Source organism: Rhea americana, unplaced genomic scaffold (genome assembly GCF_003343005.1).
Source record: "Rhea americana isolate MKP2758 unplaced genomic scaffold, rheAme1 scaffold_257, whole genome shotgun sequence".
In the NCBI taxonomy this organism is placed as follows: Eukaryota; Metazoa; Chordata; class Aves; order Rheiformes; family Rheidae; genus Rhea; species Rhea americana.
Genome location: NW_028186376.1, coordinates 374,298 through 389,882, shown reverse-complemented (window position 1 = coordinate 389,882; position 15,585 = coordinate 374,298). Strand labels below are relative to the sequence as shown.

The window sequence follows — 15,585 nt, the reverse complement described above, 5'->3', positions numbered from 1 at the left end:
TTCTCCCTGGATGCACAGAGTTCCCACAGACATGTAGCCTTGCAGTCAAGAGCACCCTGGATGATCTCACATCCCTCCTGTGAAACACATCCAGCCTCGTATGCAGCCTTGTTTTCCTGTCGTATGGGACATGCTAGATACGTAACTAACAAACTCCACCATATATCCCATGAAGATTAATATAAACCCTTATTCTTGCATGAAGTAGCGACTTCCATTTTATGCTAATAGTCTCCTTTTGTTCACTAAATCATGTATTTCAAGAATATAAAGCAGAGATCAACACAGTTCGCAAATCAATAGCTCAGAGAATATCGTGTCACCAAAGCCTTCAAAGGTACTGATATGGGAAGCAGAGAGGGAGGAAAAAACCAAAAGATGCTGGAAAATAAAACCCATCATCCATGTTTGCATGTCTTTGCCACTTGTGATGCAAGACTGTGCTGCAGTCCAAGGAGGTTCAGTCTCACTCCTGGGTGCCAGTCCTCTCAGATCCACAGAATATCAAAGCAGACCTTGGAGACAAAGCTGGATCATCAGCACAGGACCCACTGGGATCACCAAGAACCCTACCCGTAGTAAGAAGTTTAGAATCTCTCTACAAGGGTGCTGGATGGGAACTTCTATAACACAATAGGAGATGAAAGTTGCAAAGTGTTAAGTCTGGGCGCTAAGGTAAACAGCTATCCCACTTTCTCAAAAAGGATAGTCAGGTATTTGATACTTTTAAATTAGTCCTTTGAGATTCATTTATAAAGACTGACAAATAGGTTATTATAGACTACATTAAGCAACACCAGACTGTATACAATAGGCACYATTCAATGTTTTACACCAAATTAGGACCATCTTCATTTATTTTGATACTTATTTTGATGCATTTGCACTGCAGAGGAAAAGGTAACATTACAGTGTTCCTAGCTGCCTAATCCCATCAAGAGGACAAGTGAGCTTCTAACACAGACTTCTACATCCCAAAAGACAACACAGAGATCCCAGATGGGCCTGCACAGGCCTGAGGGAACCTACTCTGAGCCCTGAGCAGAGATGCCCTAAGCCACTTGTCAAAAGCCTGCATTTTGCCTCTGRCTAGTATTAAATGCTTTCTTGTAGAAAACTCTTAACACTATAGAGAATACATATACACTGGCTTAAGCTCCCTGGGATGCTGGTGTGATGATCAGATGCAGTGAGCTAATTCTTTACAGGGGGCTTTACAGTTTAAGACCAGTGTGCCTCATCTGTCCTACTGGGATTACCCCACCTGGCTCGCTGCCATTCCCTGGGGCAGTACACAAACAAAGCCCCATCATCACACTCACTAAAGCTGTTAATTATCACTGCTGAGACTACAACACTCTATGAAGGAACTCACCAAAGGTGACAGCAGCCCACAGTGATAAGAAAACTGAAAACCCTGTACAAAAAGACTCACAGAGAATAAGAAAATTGAAAATCCTGTACAAAGACACTCACAGAGACCCACAGTACAGCTGTAACTCACAGAGCTGAAAAGGCTGTTCCATCAGGAACTGAAGTCAAGTTACACAGAAAAGCACTGACACACACCGAATCAAATAGCAGAATTTATCACATGGCACCAAGAGAAAGAAATAAGGCAGAAGGTTCTTTTTTTTTTTTTTTTTTTTTTTAAGATTATAGTTCAGATGCTCCAGAAAAAAAATCCTCCAAATATATCAAACACTACTCTAACACAACCATTAGTTGTAGATATCAACAAGGACCTAGTTCAAACAGCTTCTAAGGAATCCCTTAAAATAAGCAAATGCTTTGTTAAACATTCAGCATAAGCTAAAGAAGCAACACTTCCTCTTGCCAGAAAAACCAAGTATGCTCAAGCTGTCTCTCCATGTCACCTACTCTGAATTTGCAGAATCTGCTTTTAAACTACCTCTGTTGAACACAGTTACATTAAGCCAGGAGAGAGGTCTAGTATCAGAGGACAAAGGCCCAAGCTGCTGGGGATTTAGCCCTTCCTCATCACTTCTCATGTCCCTTGTTAATCTCATTCACCTAGTAAACGTTAGGTTAGTTACATTAGAGATAATATAAGCAGTGGACGTTTTATACCTTGACTTCAGCAAGGCTTTCGACATGTCTCCCATAAGATCCTCCTAGAGAAGCTCAGGAAGTGTGGGTTAGAAGAGCGGAATGTGAGGTGGATTGAGAACTGGGTGAAAGCAGAGCTCAGAGGGTTGTCTTCAGTGGTGTGGAGTCTGGTTGGAGGCCTGTGGCTAGTGGAGATCCCCAGGGCTCAGTACTGGATTCCATCTTGTTCAACTTTTTCATCAGTGACCTGGATGAGGGGACAGAGTGCCTCCTCAGCAAGTTTGCTGGTGATACCAAGCTGGGAGGAGTGTCTGATACACTTGAGGGTCGTGCTGCCATTCAGAGAGACCTGGACAGGCTGGAGAGTCGGGCGCAGAGGAACCTCCTGAGGTTCAACAAGGGCAAGCGCAGAGTCTTGCACCTAAGGAAAAACAACCCTAGGCACCAGTACAAGCTGGGGGCTGAGCTGCTGGAAAGTAGCTCTGCAGAGAAGGACCTGGGAGTGCTGGTGGATGACAATCTGACCATGAGCCAGCAATGTGCCCTTGTGGCCAGGAAGGCCAACAGTATCCTGGGGTGCATTGTGAAGACTGTTGCCAGCAGGTCGAGGGAGGTGATCCTGCCCCTCTACTCAGCCCTGGGGAGGCCTCATCTCGAGTACTGCTTTCAGTTCTGGGCTCCCCAGTACATGAAAGACATGGAGCTACTGGAGAGAGTCCAGCATAGAGCTATGAAGATGGTCAGAGGACTGGAGCATCTGCCCTATGAGGAACAACTGTGAGAGCTGGGCCTCTAGCCTGGGGAAGAGAAGACTGAGGGGGGATCTTATCAATGTCTGTAAGTACCTGAAGGGAGGGCGTCAAGGGGACGGGGACAAATTCTTTTCAGTTGTCCCACGTGACAGGACAAGAGGCAACGGGCACAAACTGAAACACAGGAAGTTCCACCTGAATGTGAGGGGGAATTTCTTCACTGTGAGAGTGACAGAGCACTGGAACAGGTTGCCCAGAGAGGTTGTGGAGTCTCCTTCTCTGGAGATATTCAAAACCCACCTGGATGCAACCCTGTCTAACATGCTCTACGTGACTCTGCTTGAGCAGGGACATTGGACTAGATGATCTCCAGAGGTCCCTTCCAACCTTACCTATTCTGTGATTCTGTAATAATAATATATTTTTGCTACTCTTTCAGCCAAAATTTAAATTCAGCTAAAACTTACAAAGTATCAAAATTCAGATCAAATCACAAGCAGGTCTTGGCTCACTCCAGCTGTTGCATCAGCTTGTAAATACTTTGTGTTTCTGTTTTTAAATGGTTCTAAACATCCCTCCTTACAACATACGTGTAAAGCTGCTGCTGATGGTTCCTATTTCCTTAGATATTCTTTACCTTTCCTTTCTCACCTACAGGGACCAAATGTACAGCTTTGGTGTTGGGTGTGGTTCTGGGATGCACAGTGATCTCTGTTGTCTTCTTGTTGGTGAAGAAATCCTTTTGGGGGGTGCAATACAGGAATGTTTCTCTACAGCTATGAGACAACTGCTGCAAAGAGCATCCTAGAGATAAATTAGTTGAGAAAGCCCCTTTTCTCTTTGGCTTAACCCCATAAATGTTTCTGCTCTGCATACTGTGGAAGCACTCTGATGCTTCTAGAAGATACTTCAGCAGGCTGCCCATATGTATAGAGTATGTTTCCATGTGTTAAGTCCATTTATAATTCCTAAGTTGAACTACAACCACTACTCTCAAACAGGTGTGGAAAGGAGAAGAGTTGCATAGTTCAGAAACCAGGGGACCCTTGCTTACCTCCTGGCCTCTCTCCCAGTATTTCAAACCCATTTCCTTCTGCTTGTACCTCTTTCCCATGCCAAGGATTCAGCATGCCCTCCCTCTTTCTTCTTTTCCCTAAATCAGACTTTCCATTCTTCCAGGGAACAAGAGAACTGAATGCTCCCTTGTCCACATTCAGATAACTCTAGTTATAATAAGTATCTCTGCCATGCACAAGCCCTTTCTCCCCACTCCATCCCTCTCCCTAGTATTTTTCTGCTTTGGCTCTGGAGTGAGGCACCCATCTCTACTGGGAGGACAGACAGACGGAAGAAATCATTTTTATAGGGGAAGGCAGCAGCAGCTTCTTTAAACAGTTTGCTCTATAAGTTCCATCCAACCAATTAGAAAAATGTAGTATGTCCCATGTTCTTGTCCCTCCATTTTCTGTCCACTGATGCCCGTAACATTCCTGGAAATCATGGAGCAGACTAGGTGTTCTACTTAGGTTACTGCAATACTTCCAGTCAAAGAAACGCTATCAGATTGCCTGTAGTGCTCTGTGAGCTCAGCCATTAAGATGGAACCCCTACTTTGTATGCGGTTCCCAGAAAAATCAGCACCTGGAGGTTGTAGAGAATGGATGGATTTCCAAGGAAACAAGCCTTACTGATAACATCTGTGAGAATGAACTACCAAGCACTCCAGAGTGTGATACTCAATCAAACAGTGTGTGGGATTGAAATCTCCAGAATTTGAAGCTCTCCGTTTGTTTAAGCAGCAGTTTCTGACTTCGGGACAAAAGGACCAGTCACGTGATTTAAATGCTAGAATCCTCTATAAGCAACTGCTTACAAAGATGACAGTGAAATACTCTGTATTTACAACCATTGCTAAAAGTTTGTTCTCACTGCAATATTAAGAGTTGCTACACTCAAGTTGCTTCATACAAGTTAGGTAGAGGGAGAATTATGACACCACAGAACATGTGCTAAACAAGTATGTCAGGAGCTGGTGTGTTGTAAGGAATGCCGATAGTGTCTCTAGCTGATTTCTCACTAGGTCAAGTCAACTATACATAATTTTTAACTCTTACAACCAAATGGATCATAAACATAGACCTTTAAATCCAAAATAACTTTAAACTAAAGATTAGCATGAATGATGGTGAATTACAAAAAAGCTTGATTATATCTCAAGCTAAGAAGTCAGTAAAGATAGGTTTTTCACTCAAAAGTTGAGAGTTACAAAGTGACAGGAAGCAACACTTCCATTGTAAACTAGCAGCCCAGAAAAACCAACAATAAAAAAAAGATTTGGTGTTATTTGCCACAGCCTTGTTGTACATTCTCGGGTAAGAGAAGTATTTTAAATAGGACTGCTGAACGGTTTAATCATATGATATTCTTACAGTTAGGGGGAGGAGAATACATGCCATCTTAAGGCATGAAGCAATTTTAATCAATTGCTGGAAAACCGAAACCCAGGATAAATACCATGTCTTTGATGCATGAGATGTGATACTTTATAGGTCTGCTTTTCAATTTGAGAAAGACCAAAGCTCAGAACAGAATGTAAAAAGGATACAAAATGGGAGGCTGAAGTTCTTCGCACAGGAAAATTAAAACGTAAGGTTTATCCAAAAAACATTGCTTTTTTCTGTAACCTCACCTCATGATTTTAGTTGAGGTAAATACATCTAAGGCAAAAAATTGTTACATATACAGAACATGATTAACACAGAACTAAAGCAGAGAAGTGCACTACAATACTCAAAACCAAATACGCCATTGCCTTTTGGAGGCCTGCACTTCAACTCTGCTGCTTTTAACTAGCTTCAAAATAAAATAAATAGAAGTAGCCCAATGTGTTGGGTAAACTTTTTGTCGAGTCAAGACACTTACATGCTGTGTTGAAAGCTCTCTCATAATCTAATTTTGATTATGAAAACATTTACTGTGAAAGGTCATCAACACTYCATGTATCATTCTTGATAAAGTGGACTAAGAGTGGAATTAATCCTAATCCTGTATGCATTTGAAAGAAAAGAAGTCAAAAAACAGCAAGCAAGAATTATGTATACTACTGCCTTCATATTTTAATTCAGTGATCTAATACTCCCCCTCCCCCCAAAAAAGAGAAAATAAGACTTTCCTAATGTGTACAGCATGACACAGAACAGCTTCACATATTTTCTACTTCAATTCAATGTTATTCTTCCATGCTTTAGAATTATTTCTTTCCAATCCTTGGCTAAAACTGTTCACACTGTATGAGAACTTACAAGAATTATTGTCACTAACTGTTCACAATTTGTCAATGCAATTTCTAAGGACAACACAATACTAGTCCACAATCTACATGAGAGAGGGTTGTCTTCTCAAAGTAATTTGCTTGGACTGTTACTAGAAGCTAGACCACATCCACACAGCCAGCATCCTTCCCTCTCCAGAGTCCCCCACTAAAATTTGTAGACATACGCTCATGTACGCATCACTTCCCCAGCCACTTTCTGACAGATCATGCAATTCTTCCTCTCTGTTTTGCAATAGCAACTTCAACACTGGCTACTGTTTAGATTACTAAGAAGATAAAAATGGACACCCGATATGAAAGAACAAAAATATAGCAACTCCTCTTTATCTGCTCCTATACAGCAAGAAGTGTTGCAAAAATCAAAAGGTAATATTCTTTGTACATCAGTGAACTTCCTTATATCACAAACAAAACAGTTCCAGTAGACACTGGCTGGGACAAAATAAGGGCAAGTAGCAGAATAAGGACTTAGATCAAAGCCTATGGTTGTCTTAGCTCTGTAAGCTCACCGAACAGCTTCTTCAGGAGACCCGGACAGAACTTCCCAACCCTGGGCACTTGCTAGACACAAATATTGGCTTTTTCCAGATGTGTAATAAATGGCCAAATGATTGTCACAAAATCACAAGGAAACACAGTTTGAAAGGTAATGTAGACTTCTAGCCTCTCAGACTCCTAATTAGAAATGAGACTGCACTTTGTAGCTGCAGCCAGGAGTTCACTCAATTGCGTGGCAATTAGGAGCCACATAAGTTGCTAAAAGGTTTGCTAAAAATCCCACAGCAGATTGTATTTAAAACTCACACTGAATTCATGAGAAAAGACAGAACTAATAAAATATACCTCTGCAGAACAGACATTAAAAATTACTCTACCTGATGATAGGTCATAACATCTGATTATCTTACCAAGAAAGAAACAACCACAAAGGTCCTTCTTCCTACAGAGCACTGTTGAAACGCTGATCTCAATTCCAAAAGTGAAGGAAAACTGTTAATCCATCTTAATGCTGATGCAGCTCAAAAAGAAACAGAGAAAGTCAATCTTAATTCATCTTAAAATTGATTCCTCAGTTGACCCATTGGATACACATTAACTGTCCAGATTTTTTCTTTCTGGCATAAAATTTCAGCAAAAGACAACTGCAATGTACTTGTCAGAACCAAATATTTCAAGCATATCAAATAGAAATGAAAATAGTAACATATGCATCACAAGAGAGTAGAAAAAATAAAGAATAAGAAGACCATTTAAAATCAGTTGAGCAAATATAATGTTGTTTTTTAAACAGTAGTCTGTTAATGTGAACGGGCAAGGAAGAAAACACATTATGCCAACAGCATCGCTACAGTGAACTGCCTTCAAATAGTTGGTTCTGCTTTATTTAGACAGAGTTTACTATATACTTTCCATCATATTCCAAGCATATCCAAATGTTCAAGACAGATACAGAGTCAGAGGGTAACTCTGTGAATCACCGAAGGGTGGGTGAGAACAAACCTCAGATTGCATGTCAATGAAGTATTAAGTGTAGCTTTTGATATTCAATCTGCAAACGTCAAATGATTCACAAACAGAGCTCAAAGGCTTTTTAAGGATGTAGCGAGAGATGCAGTGAAAAAAATGTAGGAACAAAAAATTCAAGATGGATTCATAATCACATCTGAAGTGTGGTACACTTTACTTTTTTCTTATTCACAATCTTCATCCATTCTATATATGCAAAACCTGACATTGCCACTTCACCATCACAGTCATTTCATAGGCCGTGCCAGAGATCTAAAGAGTGTTAATAGACAAGAAAATCCTTAGCCTGCTGACTCTTCATTCATCCTAGTTGCAAAGAGACCTGCCCTTTCATTTCCTGCTGAATGAAACACATCCAAACACCACAGGATCTGTCCGTCCACAGCCAGGAAAGGACTTTTAACACATTCACCTGAACAAAAGAAGATTTTTTGTGGTTATTTACATTTTTTCTTCTATTTGACAAAACAAAAGACAATCAACCCACCAGGCTATTACCAAAGAAACAACACCTGATCATTCCCAGAATCCTAATACACAGCTAACTAAAAGCTAACTTGCCAAAGCACGAAGAACTACACAGAAGAGATGCTTCTCTTAACAGAAATATTTAGTGAAATCCGTTCTATGGTTTACTTCAACAACCTTAATAAACAGCTGTGCATTTCACATCCCCTTCTTTTCCTACACAATAGTAAATGTTTTTTACCGAAAAATCTTAACAGACTGAATAGCTGTATCAAACAAAGACAACAAGTGCTTCAGCAGTTAAATTAGGAAAAACTTTCTTTTGGGGGACAATATTCCTAAAACTGAAAGACGTTTAGTGACTGCATCTACTCTAAGTACTTACTCCCCTATAGTCTCACCTGCTATTGCAAAGAAGAATAAGGTTTTGGACTGATAGAACAGTGGAATTCTCATTCTGTCCTGTCACCAGGTGTCTGTCCAGCACAACATGTACAGCATCCGGCTTGCTTGCTAAATACAAGGGAAAGAACAAAAAACAACAGATACTTTGTGAGCAGACACTACTTCACAGTTTCAGTATCACGTCTCTGATGAAATTCTAATACATAAGATAACTATTTCAAACCTATCCGCTGGGTGACTGACATGCCGATCTATAACCCCAACAGACAGGGATAATATCAAGTCCCTAATCCTGAAACAATTTCACTATGAAGTCCTTCTCTGGAAGGACAGTAGGACTGACCTCTAAATTCAGTGATACCAAATAGTAAAGTATGTATTTCAAAGAAAACGCATCAAAATATATACCTGTAAATTTTAATCACCATGCAATACAGTATAAACTCTCCTTATGTAAGACATCGAAGTTGAAACCACCCTGCTACCAAAAGCCTGCAGAAACGTATTTATTTTTTGGCCAGTGATAGTACCTCGACGTTAATATCTGCCAGCAATAGTTCAGTACTCCACCTAGTATTTTTAATTCCAGACAGAAACATTATTTTTGCCATTAATGACAAACTCACGTTTTTCTCCTCTCTCCCAGCCCCTTACCAACCATCTAAATACAGGCTCAAGGTCCTCACACATGATTCTCCTCTTCTTGCTTAATTTGCTCAGTACCACTTCAACCAAACATGTATGACATATCAACTACCACCAGGCAACCACAAAACAAAGAATATATAGCACTTCAACAAGACAATGACATATCTTTTGTCTTGTTAGAGAAAACATATACATGGCCTTAGGAGTCTGGTTCCGTTTCCTGTCTATTCCTGTCTATTCTAGCCATTTCAAACAGTATCAGTACATTGTTTTGCACTAGTCTGTTAAATAAAGGATTAATGACTTAAATACCATGGACACCTCATTACTCTCTTTAAGCATACAACCTAAAAAATTTACCTAACTAAATAAGAGACTGTCATAACTGAAGAACATTCATTTACAGTATATTATTTAATTCTCCCTGTAGCTCTTCAGTTTTGCAAGAAAGCAGCATGTACAGGAAAATGATACTTTTTCTTGAGCCTCCAGAAATAATCTACCATCAAAAAATAACATTTCCGTATTTTAATGGATTTGGTTTCTCATCCAACACAGAAGTTGAGGTTTTACAATTTGACAGTCAAACTATTAACGCTTGTGACTACTAATAACATATATATATAGTGCTTGATAAAAAGAAAACACTACAAAACCAGATTTACCACAGAACCATAGCTATTAGGCGATTAATCAAAGCAACCACAATCATTCAGCATACTCCCTCCAACTTTAAATGATGAAACACATTTATCTGAATAAAAAACAAGTTAATCTCTCTCTCAGCACAGTACATGCTCCCCGCCACAGGGCAAGGGACCAATTGCAGCAAACCACCTACATACACACATGTACTCCCCTGCAGGTATGGAGAGACTATCAAATCACCGTGAATCAGCAGATCCATGGTAACTCCCACCCACATTCTTCCCTGCAGTACATGTTCTTCCTTCACTGCAGGATATGCTACCTCATGTTTACCACGGGGTGAAAAGAGTATTCATGGAGTACTCAACACACAGAGTAGTGTATTGCCTTATTTCTGCACATACAGTATTTCATGGCACTCAAAAATACTAATCTTTTTTTAATCTACTAGGCTATTGTTTACATCCATGAAATGAGAATGCAAACAAGAGATATTCTGTCAGAATCCTGTTCACCTTTATAAAAATGATATTCATCTTCAGCACTCAGCAAAGACAACAAGACTGTGACATACCGCTAAATGTAGCTCCAGAATCTTTCACAAAATCCTCCACAATAATGGACAAACTGGCAAAATTAGGCTGCCTTATTAGTTCATACACAGAGGGCTGGAAAAGAAGAAAAGGAAATAAATGTCTTGCTTTACAAAAAAAGCTCAGGCAAAACCAAGAAAGACTTCCCTCCACAATTTATTTTTCTATATCACCATCATTCTCTCAACCGTATACAGAAAATGAAACAGAAACAAAACATAAAACCAAGTGACGAAGGACAGGTTCTATGCATACCAGTAAAGAGCAAACTGAAAATTCTTATGTGAGTCAAATAAAGAGACAGAGAAAGAATGATACCAAGTGTATTTTGGAGTATCAACTGAAGGAAGCGTTTTTGAATTCAGACCACAAAGTATACCTGCATTTTTGGGTTATCAACATTCAAACATTTCCTATTTTATTAGAATGACTAAGCAACATCCCTAACGTATGTCCTGTCTGTGATTCTCTCTCCTCTGAACTACAAAGCTTTCCAGGGATTAACACAACATCACGCCTTGCAATTATATTTATAATTCCACTTAATTAAATTTCCAAATGACTAGTTTTCAAGATGTTTTAAAATATGCTTTCTGCCTACAAAGTGTAAGGGAATATAAAGTTACCGGCTGCCATCCGAATTAAATTCAGTGTAATTACCGTTATAGAGAGAGGAAACAACATCTTGTACCCATAGAACAGACAGAATTATAGCTTAGTTTCAACAAAGAGCTTAGAACACTTCACTGCTTACCTGTAATAAAACATATCATAGTGAGTCTGGTGGGGAACACTAAATCTAGGTATCAACATTCAATTTCTATCTCAAGATCAGTGCTCCAAAAAGGTGCACTGGATATTACTGCAACCAGATATTCTCACTGTTGTATTTGCTCACCTAACCACACAAACTATTTTAAAAATAGAGTTCTATTGTATATTTTGAAAGTGTTCCATTGTGTTACTAAAGAGAAATTATCCCAGCAAAGTCAAGTGAGTATACTAAAAACTCTCGCTCTGTGACCCCAGAAATAGCTTAAGACTTTCATGTAAGGGAAGCCTCTTTTCCAATAGCATACAGCTTGACCTTCAATTTTTCATGGTCTAGAGGTGCTAGTATTCCGATGCTTACAGTCCTCAAACCCAAAACACGTTCACTCTTAAATAAAACCTGTATTGTAGCACTGGTTGTTTATCTTCAAGCCATGAATGAACTGCAGGTTCATACCCATGTTACAGAACCTCTAAACAACATTTCTAGTAGAAGTAGGCAGTTTTTACTGAGCTACTCTCTGTGGATAAACCACTCAAAACAGAATATAAAAGCATATTGTGCAGCTGCACTCACAGAAGAGTGAAGTATAGACCAGTTATTTAACTGGGTAGAGAATGCAGGTCTGGACCCTGAACAGTGCATATGCGATTAACTTCACTTAGGTGTTTTTGAGATTCAGTCTTTGTAAACAGTACTCTTATTTAGACTCTGCATATGACACAGAATTTGCATCCAAATGTGCATTTCAAAATTCAACAGTTAAATAGGTCTGCACTTCCATGAAGAGAGAAAAATTAATGAGTTCTTTCAATATAATAGTTCAGATTCCACGTGCAGAGAAGGAACATGAATTTTATAGTTTCCATAGCAACTATAACTAGGCCATATTATGCATCTTATTATAAAAATTTTTATCATAGATTGCAATAGCAAATATACGCACACTAGGACACTCTTCGAAAGCTTTTGAGAGTGCTACAAACTTTATTTCGTAACTTTGTGTTTAAGTTCTCAAAACTAAAAGTTGTACTATGTAAGTCTGCTCTACCTTGGTTAATAGGTGTAGGTCCTATATAAATGCAGTAGTCTGTGAGGTCAGAGATAAGACAGTATTATTAACAAAACATCAACAGTATCTATCCACATTTTGAATTAGAAGCCAGTTTGTACAAACAGCTTTCCGTTTTCCTGAAACTTTCTCCATCATTTAAAAGCAAAAAGAACTTTCAGAAATAAAAGTTACCTCCAGCATTCATGAAACTCAACAGGGTAATTCTTAAAAGCCTAATATGAATCCAAAGAACTGTGGCAGTCAGTTCAGGCATTCTATCGAGTCAATTTAGAGTTTAAGAAACAATGAGAAGAACAATCTCCAAACAACAGTTTGTATACATGTAGTGAGATAATCCCTTCATACATACAGTGTTGCGCCCCTTGTGAAAGACAGTTCTCCTGCTCTTGAGTGTAAGTCTAGTTTACCAAATCAATGATTTATAATTGAAGGAAATTCTAGGATAAGATCAGGAAAAAAAAAAGTCTTGAAATAGCCAAAGTTACCTACCCCTGTCAGGCTATATTCCTGAAACACCCAGGATTTATCCTCATTGGTGGCACAACACAAAGCTGCAACTCCATGTCCCACTGCACAAACAGGTTCTATAAAAAAATCAAAGTATATTTCAGAAACGGTATCTTTAAACAACCAAAACAAGATTCTACATGTCACATTGTGTTGCCTATCTGAAATAAAATTGTATCAGACTGTTTACACACTCTTACAGTATAATGTTTTTTTCTGCACGCTACATAAGAATTTCCTCAGTCTTGCAAAGAGTTACCGGTGATTAACCATAAGGCCAGAAACAGTCCCATTTAGCACAAGGGAAATACACGTGCTCAGATGACAACTGCATACAACTCTTGATCAATTAGGACTTCAGTGAGGATTCTGGAACATTCTGTATCTGCATCTGAAATTCAATATTCCTATCTGACCTGCATCACCTCCTGCATCACCATAAGGCAGAGAACTCTCTTCTTACAAATATACTCAAAAGCTACTGATACTATTTTTATACATTCATACAAAGACAATACTTCTTTTTTAACGCGGACACATTTATACAAAGAAGCTGTTCCCAGTTCTGCATGTGGCAACATTCTTCAATTATGTAAAGAAATTTAAATCTTTTGAGACCTCTGTGATGTTACTTAAAAGCAGTTACTGCAAAGTAACAGTCTTGCACGAACAGTGATTTAGTTTGGACTATTTTATTCAACTCAAATATCTAATGATGGTCACCTACTGTTCTCAGTGCTGAAATGCTGTAATATCCTAGCTAGGTATCCACTGTTTGCAAGGTCAGTCATAGCTCCAGGACAGTTAGGAATCAACAATGCATGATATCTAGCACCTAGTAAGGAAAAAAGAGTAAACAAATCATCATACACATAATAAACAAAATGACCCTGATCATATTTCCATTTCAGATTTGAAAAAAATTAAGATAATATCACATAGTTCAGTCAAATATTATGTAAACTTAATGAACTAGAAGAACTACCAGATCTACGTGGGGAATAAAAAAGTTATTTAAGACATGTAATACATATTTCCAATGAGAGAGTCTAATCTAGACAAAGCTTAAAACTGTTGTTGTTGCTGGCTTCTACTTCAGGAAAATGTTTATGCATTTCCAAAATTAACAATATGTAATACACTATACAATTACCATTCAATAATAATTTTTTTTTAAATTAGCAACTGTAGTTGTCAGGGCTTTGTCTTAAAATGTAAGTTGTATTTCTTTTTTGTATCCTATTTCCCTAAAACTCTAACATTAAGCAGCATCTGTTTCCCTAATAAATGGAGATGACACACAGCCAACTGTAAGGACCCTTACCATCAATTGACTCCAATTTGGCAGGGCTTGCATATGATTTCATACGGAAGTCCTGTATCCAACGCATGTTGCTTTCATTCACACCCACAAAATCAATTGATTTCCCCTAGTAGAAACATGTTTCAAAGACTCTGGTTAGTATCACTACAAAGACTTCTGTTTTGCTTCTGAAAGGATAAGCATGTAAGATTTGTGAGACTTTAGTTATCAGAGTAGTGAAGTTTTCCAATTTTTCTAATGAAGAGATTCTTTAAGATTCATCTCTTCACTCTGGAAAACACACACTGAATAGTGAAGATACTGAACCTCGAGAAGCGTGTCGTTAGGTCTTCAGTTCAATATTAAGAAAAACAAAGTTTAAAAAAATTAGTACCTTCATCTGCAAAGAGAATAAAACATCTCTCAAAAAGTTAGTATACTACTTCTTTGATCAACTAGTTTCACAATAAATCACAGTAACCTCCCATTTTTACTTACTCCAGGAGTAGCAACTTGCAGATTAAAAGCAGAGCTAGCCAGTGTAAAGCAATGAAGGAAGGACTGGGCTGACACACCTGCAAAACAGAGTCCAACAATTTAGGGAAAGAGCCATTGCATTTTAAACCAAATCATACTAGTACTTTACATTTTACAAGTATATTAGCATTGCCTTTATAAAAACTTGGGTTTTCTACTCATGTTAAAAACTCCCAAGAGTTTCAGATGGTTATTTTTAAAATTAAGAAATATACAGCTCTCATTATCACTATGTATTGAGAAATACATGATGAAGATACTCTGTTTGTCCAAGTTGGGGGGTGACAGGAAAGAAAGAGAGGAAAAAAAAGCAGTTCTAGGCAGTTCTTCCAGGTGTATCTGTGAGCGCAGTACCACTCAAAATCATAATATGTACAAGGTGGTGCAAGACTGAATGGAGGTATGTATTCACAAAACACATATTGTGTACACAGGGACATACAGGCATGTGTGCATGCCCATGCATATCAGTTGTGCATACATGAGCTTGCTTTCTGTGCATGCACAACACAGGTGCACCTGCAGGGGCAGCAAGCATGTGCAGAGAGCAGGTGGAGCTGAGCTGTGCAGATGTGTACATGCAGGGACTCTTATGGACACACCGCTAAGATGCGGGGCTACAAACACCCTGCATGGCAGTGTACGCTGGGTACATACATGCATGTCAGGACCTGCAGTAAGAGGGGGATGCCAGCACACAGCTTGGCAGAAGACATCAACGTGGCACAGGCACAAAGGGGGCAATAGACCAGACACAGACGTGCACTGCACCCAGAAAAGGCTCTGCATGTCTTTGCATTAGCTCACGCAAAGGTTACGCACAGCACGACTGTGGACGCACGGGGGCGCGGGGAGGATGCACAAAGCACAACCGCACGCTGGCGGGGGCACATGCAGCACAGCCCTGCACGCCCGAGGGTGCGTGTACGCAGCAGAGCTGGGTATG

General features: G+C 39.2%; 1 protein-coding gene across 2 annotated transcripts in view; it reads right to left on the bottom strand.

The window, feature by feature from the left end:
• Positions 1–4,700: 4,700 nt before the first annotated feature.
• GATD1 (glutamine amidotransferase class 1 domain containing 1) overlaps positions 4,701–15,585 on the bottom strand; it is an 11,343-nt gene continuing 458 nt past the window's right edge. Inside the window, exons 2-8 of one of the 2 annotated variants that reach the window (XM_085307329.1) lie at positions 14,601–14,677; positions 14,124–14,229; positions 13,527–13,634; positions 12,782–12,876; positions 10,427–10,520; positions 8,553–8,664; positions 4,701–8,095 (exon numbers count right to left, since the gene is read on the bottom strand). In XM_085307329.1, coding sequence (XP_085163455.1) covers positions 8,092–8,095; positions 8,553–8,664; positions 10,427–10,520; positions 12,782–12,876; positions 13,527–13,634; positions 14,124–14,229; positions 14,601–14,677 — 596 coding nt within the window. In that variant the 3' untranslated portion in view covers positions 4,701–8,091. Of the gene's footprint in view, positions 8,096–8,548; positions 8,665–10,426; positions 10,521–12,781; positions 12,877–13,526; positions 13,635–14,123; positions 14,230–14,600; positions 14,678–15,585 lie in introns of those variants that run through there. The other variant, XM_085307330.1, reaches the window with a different exon arrangement.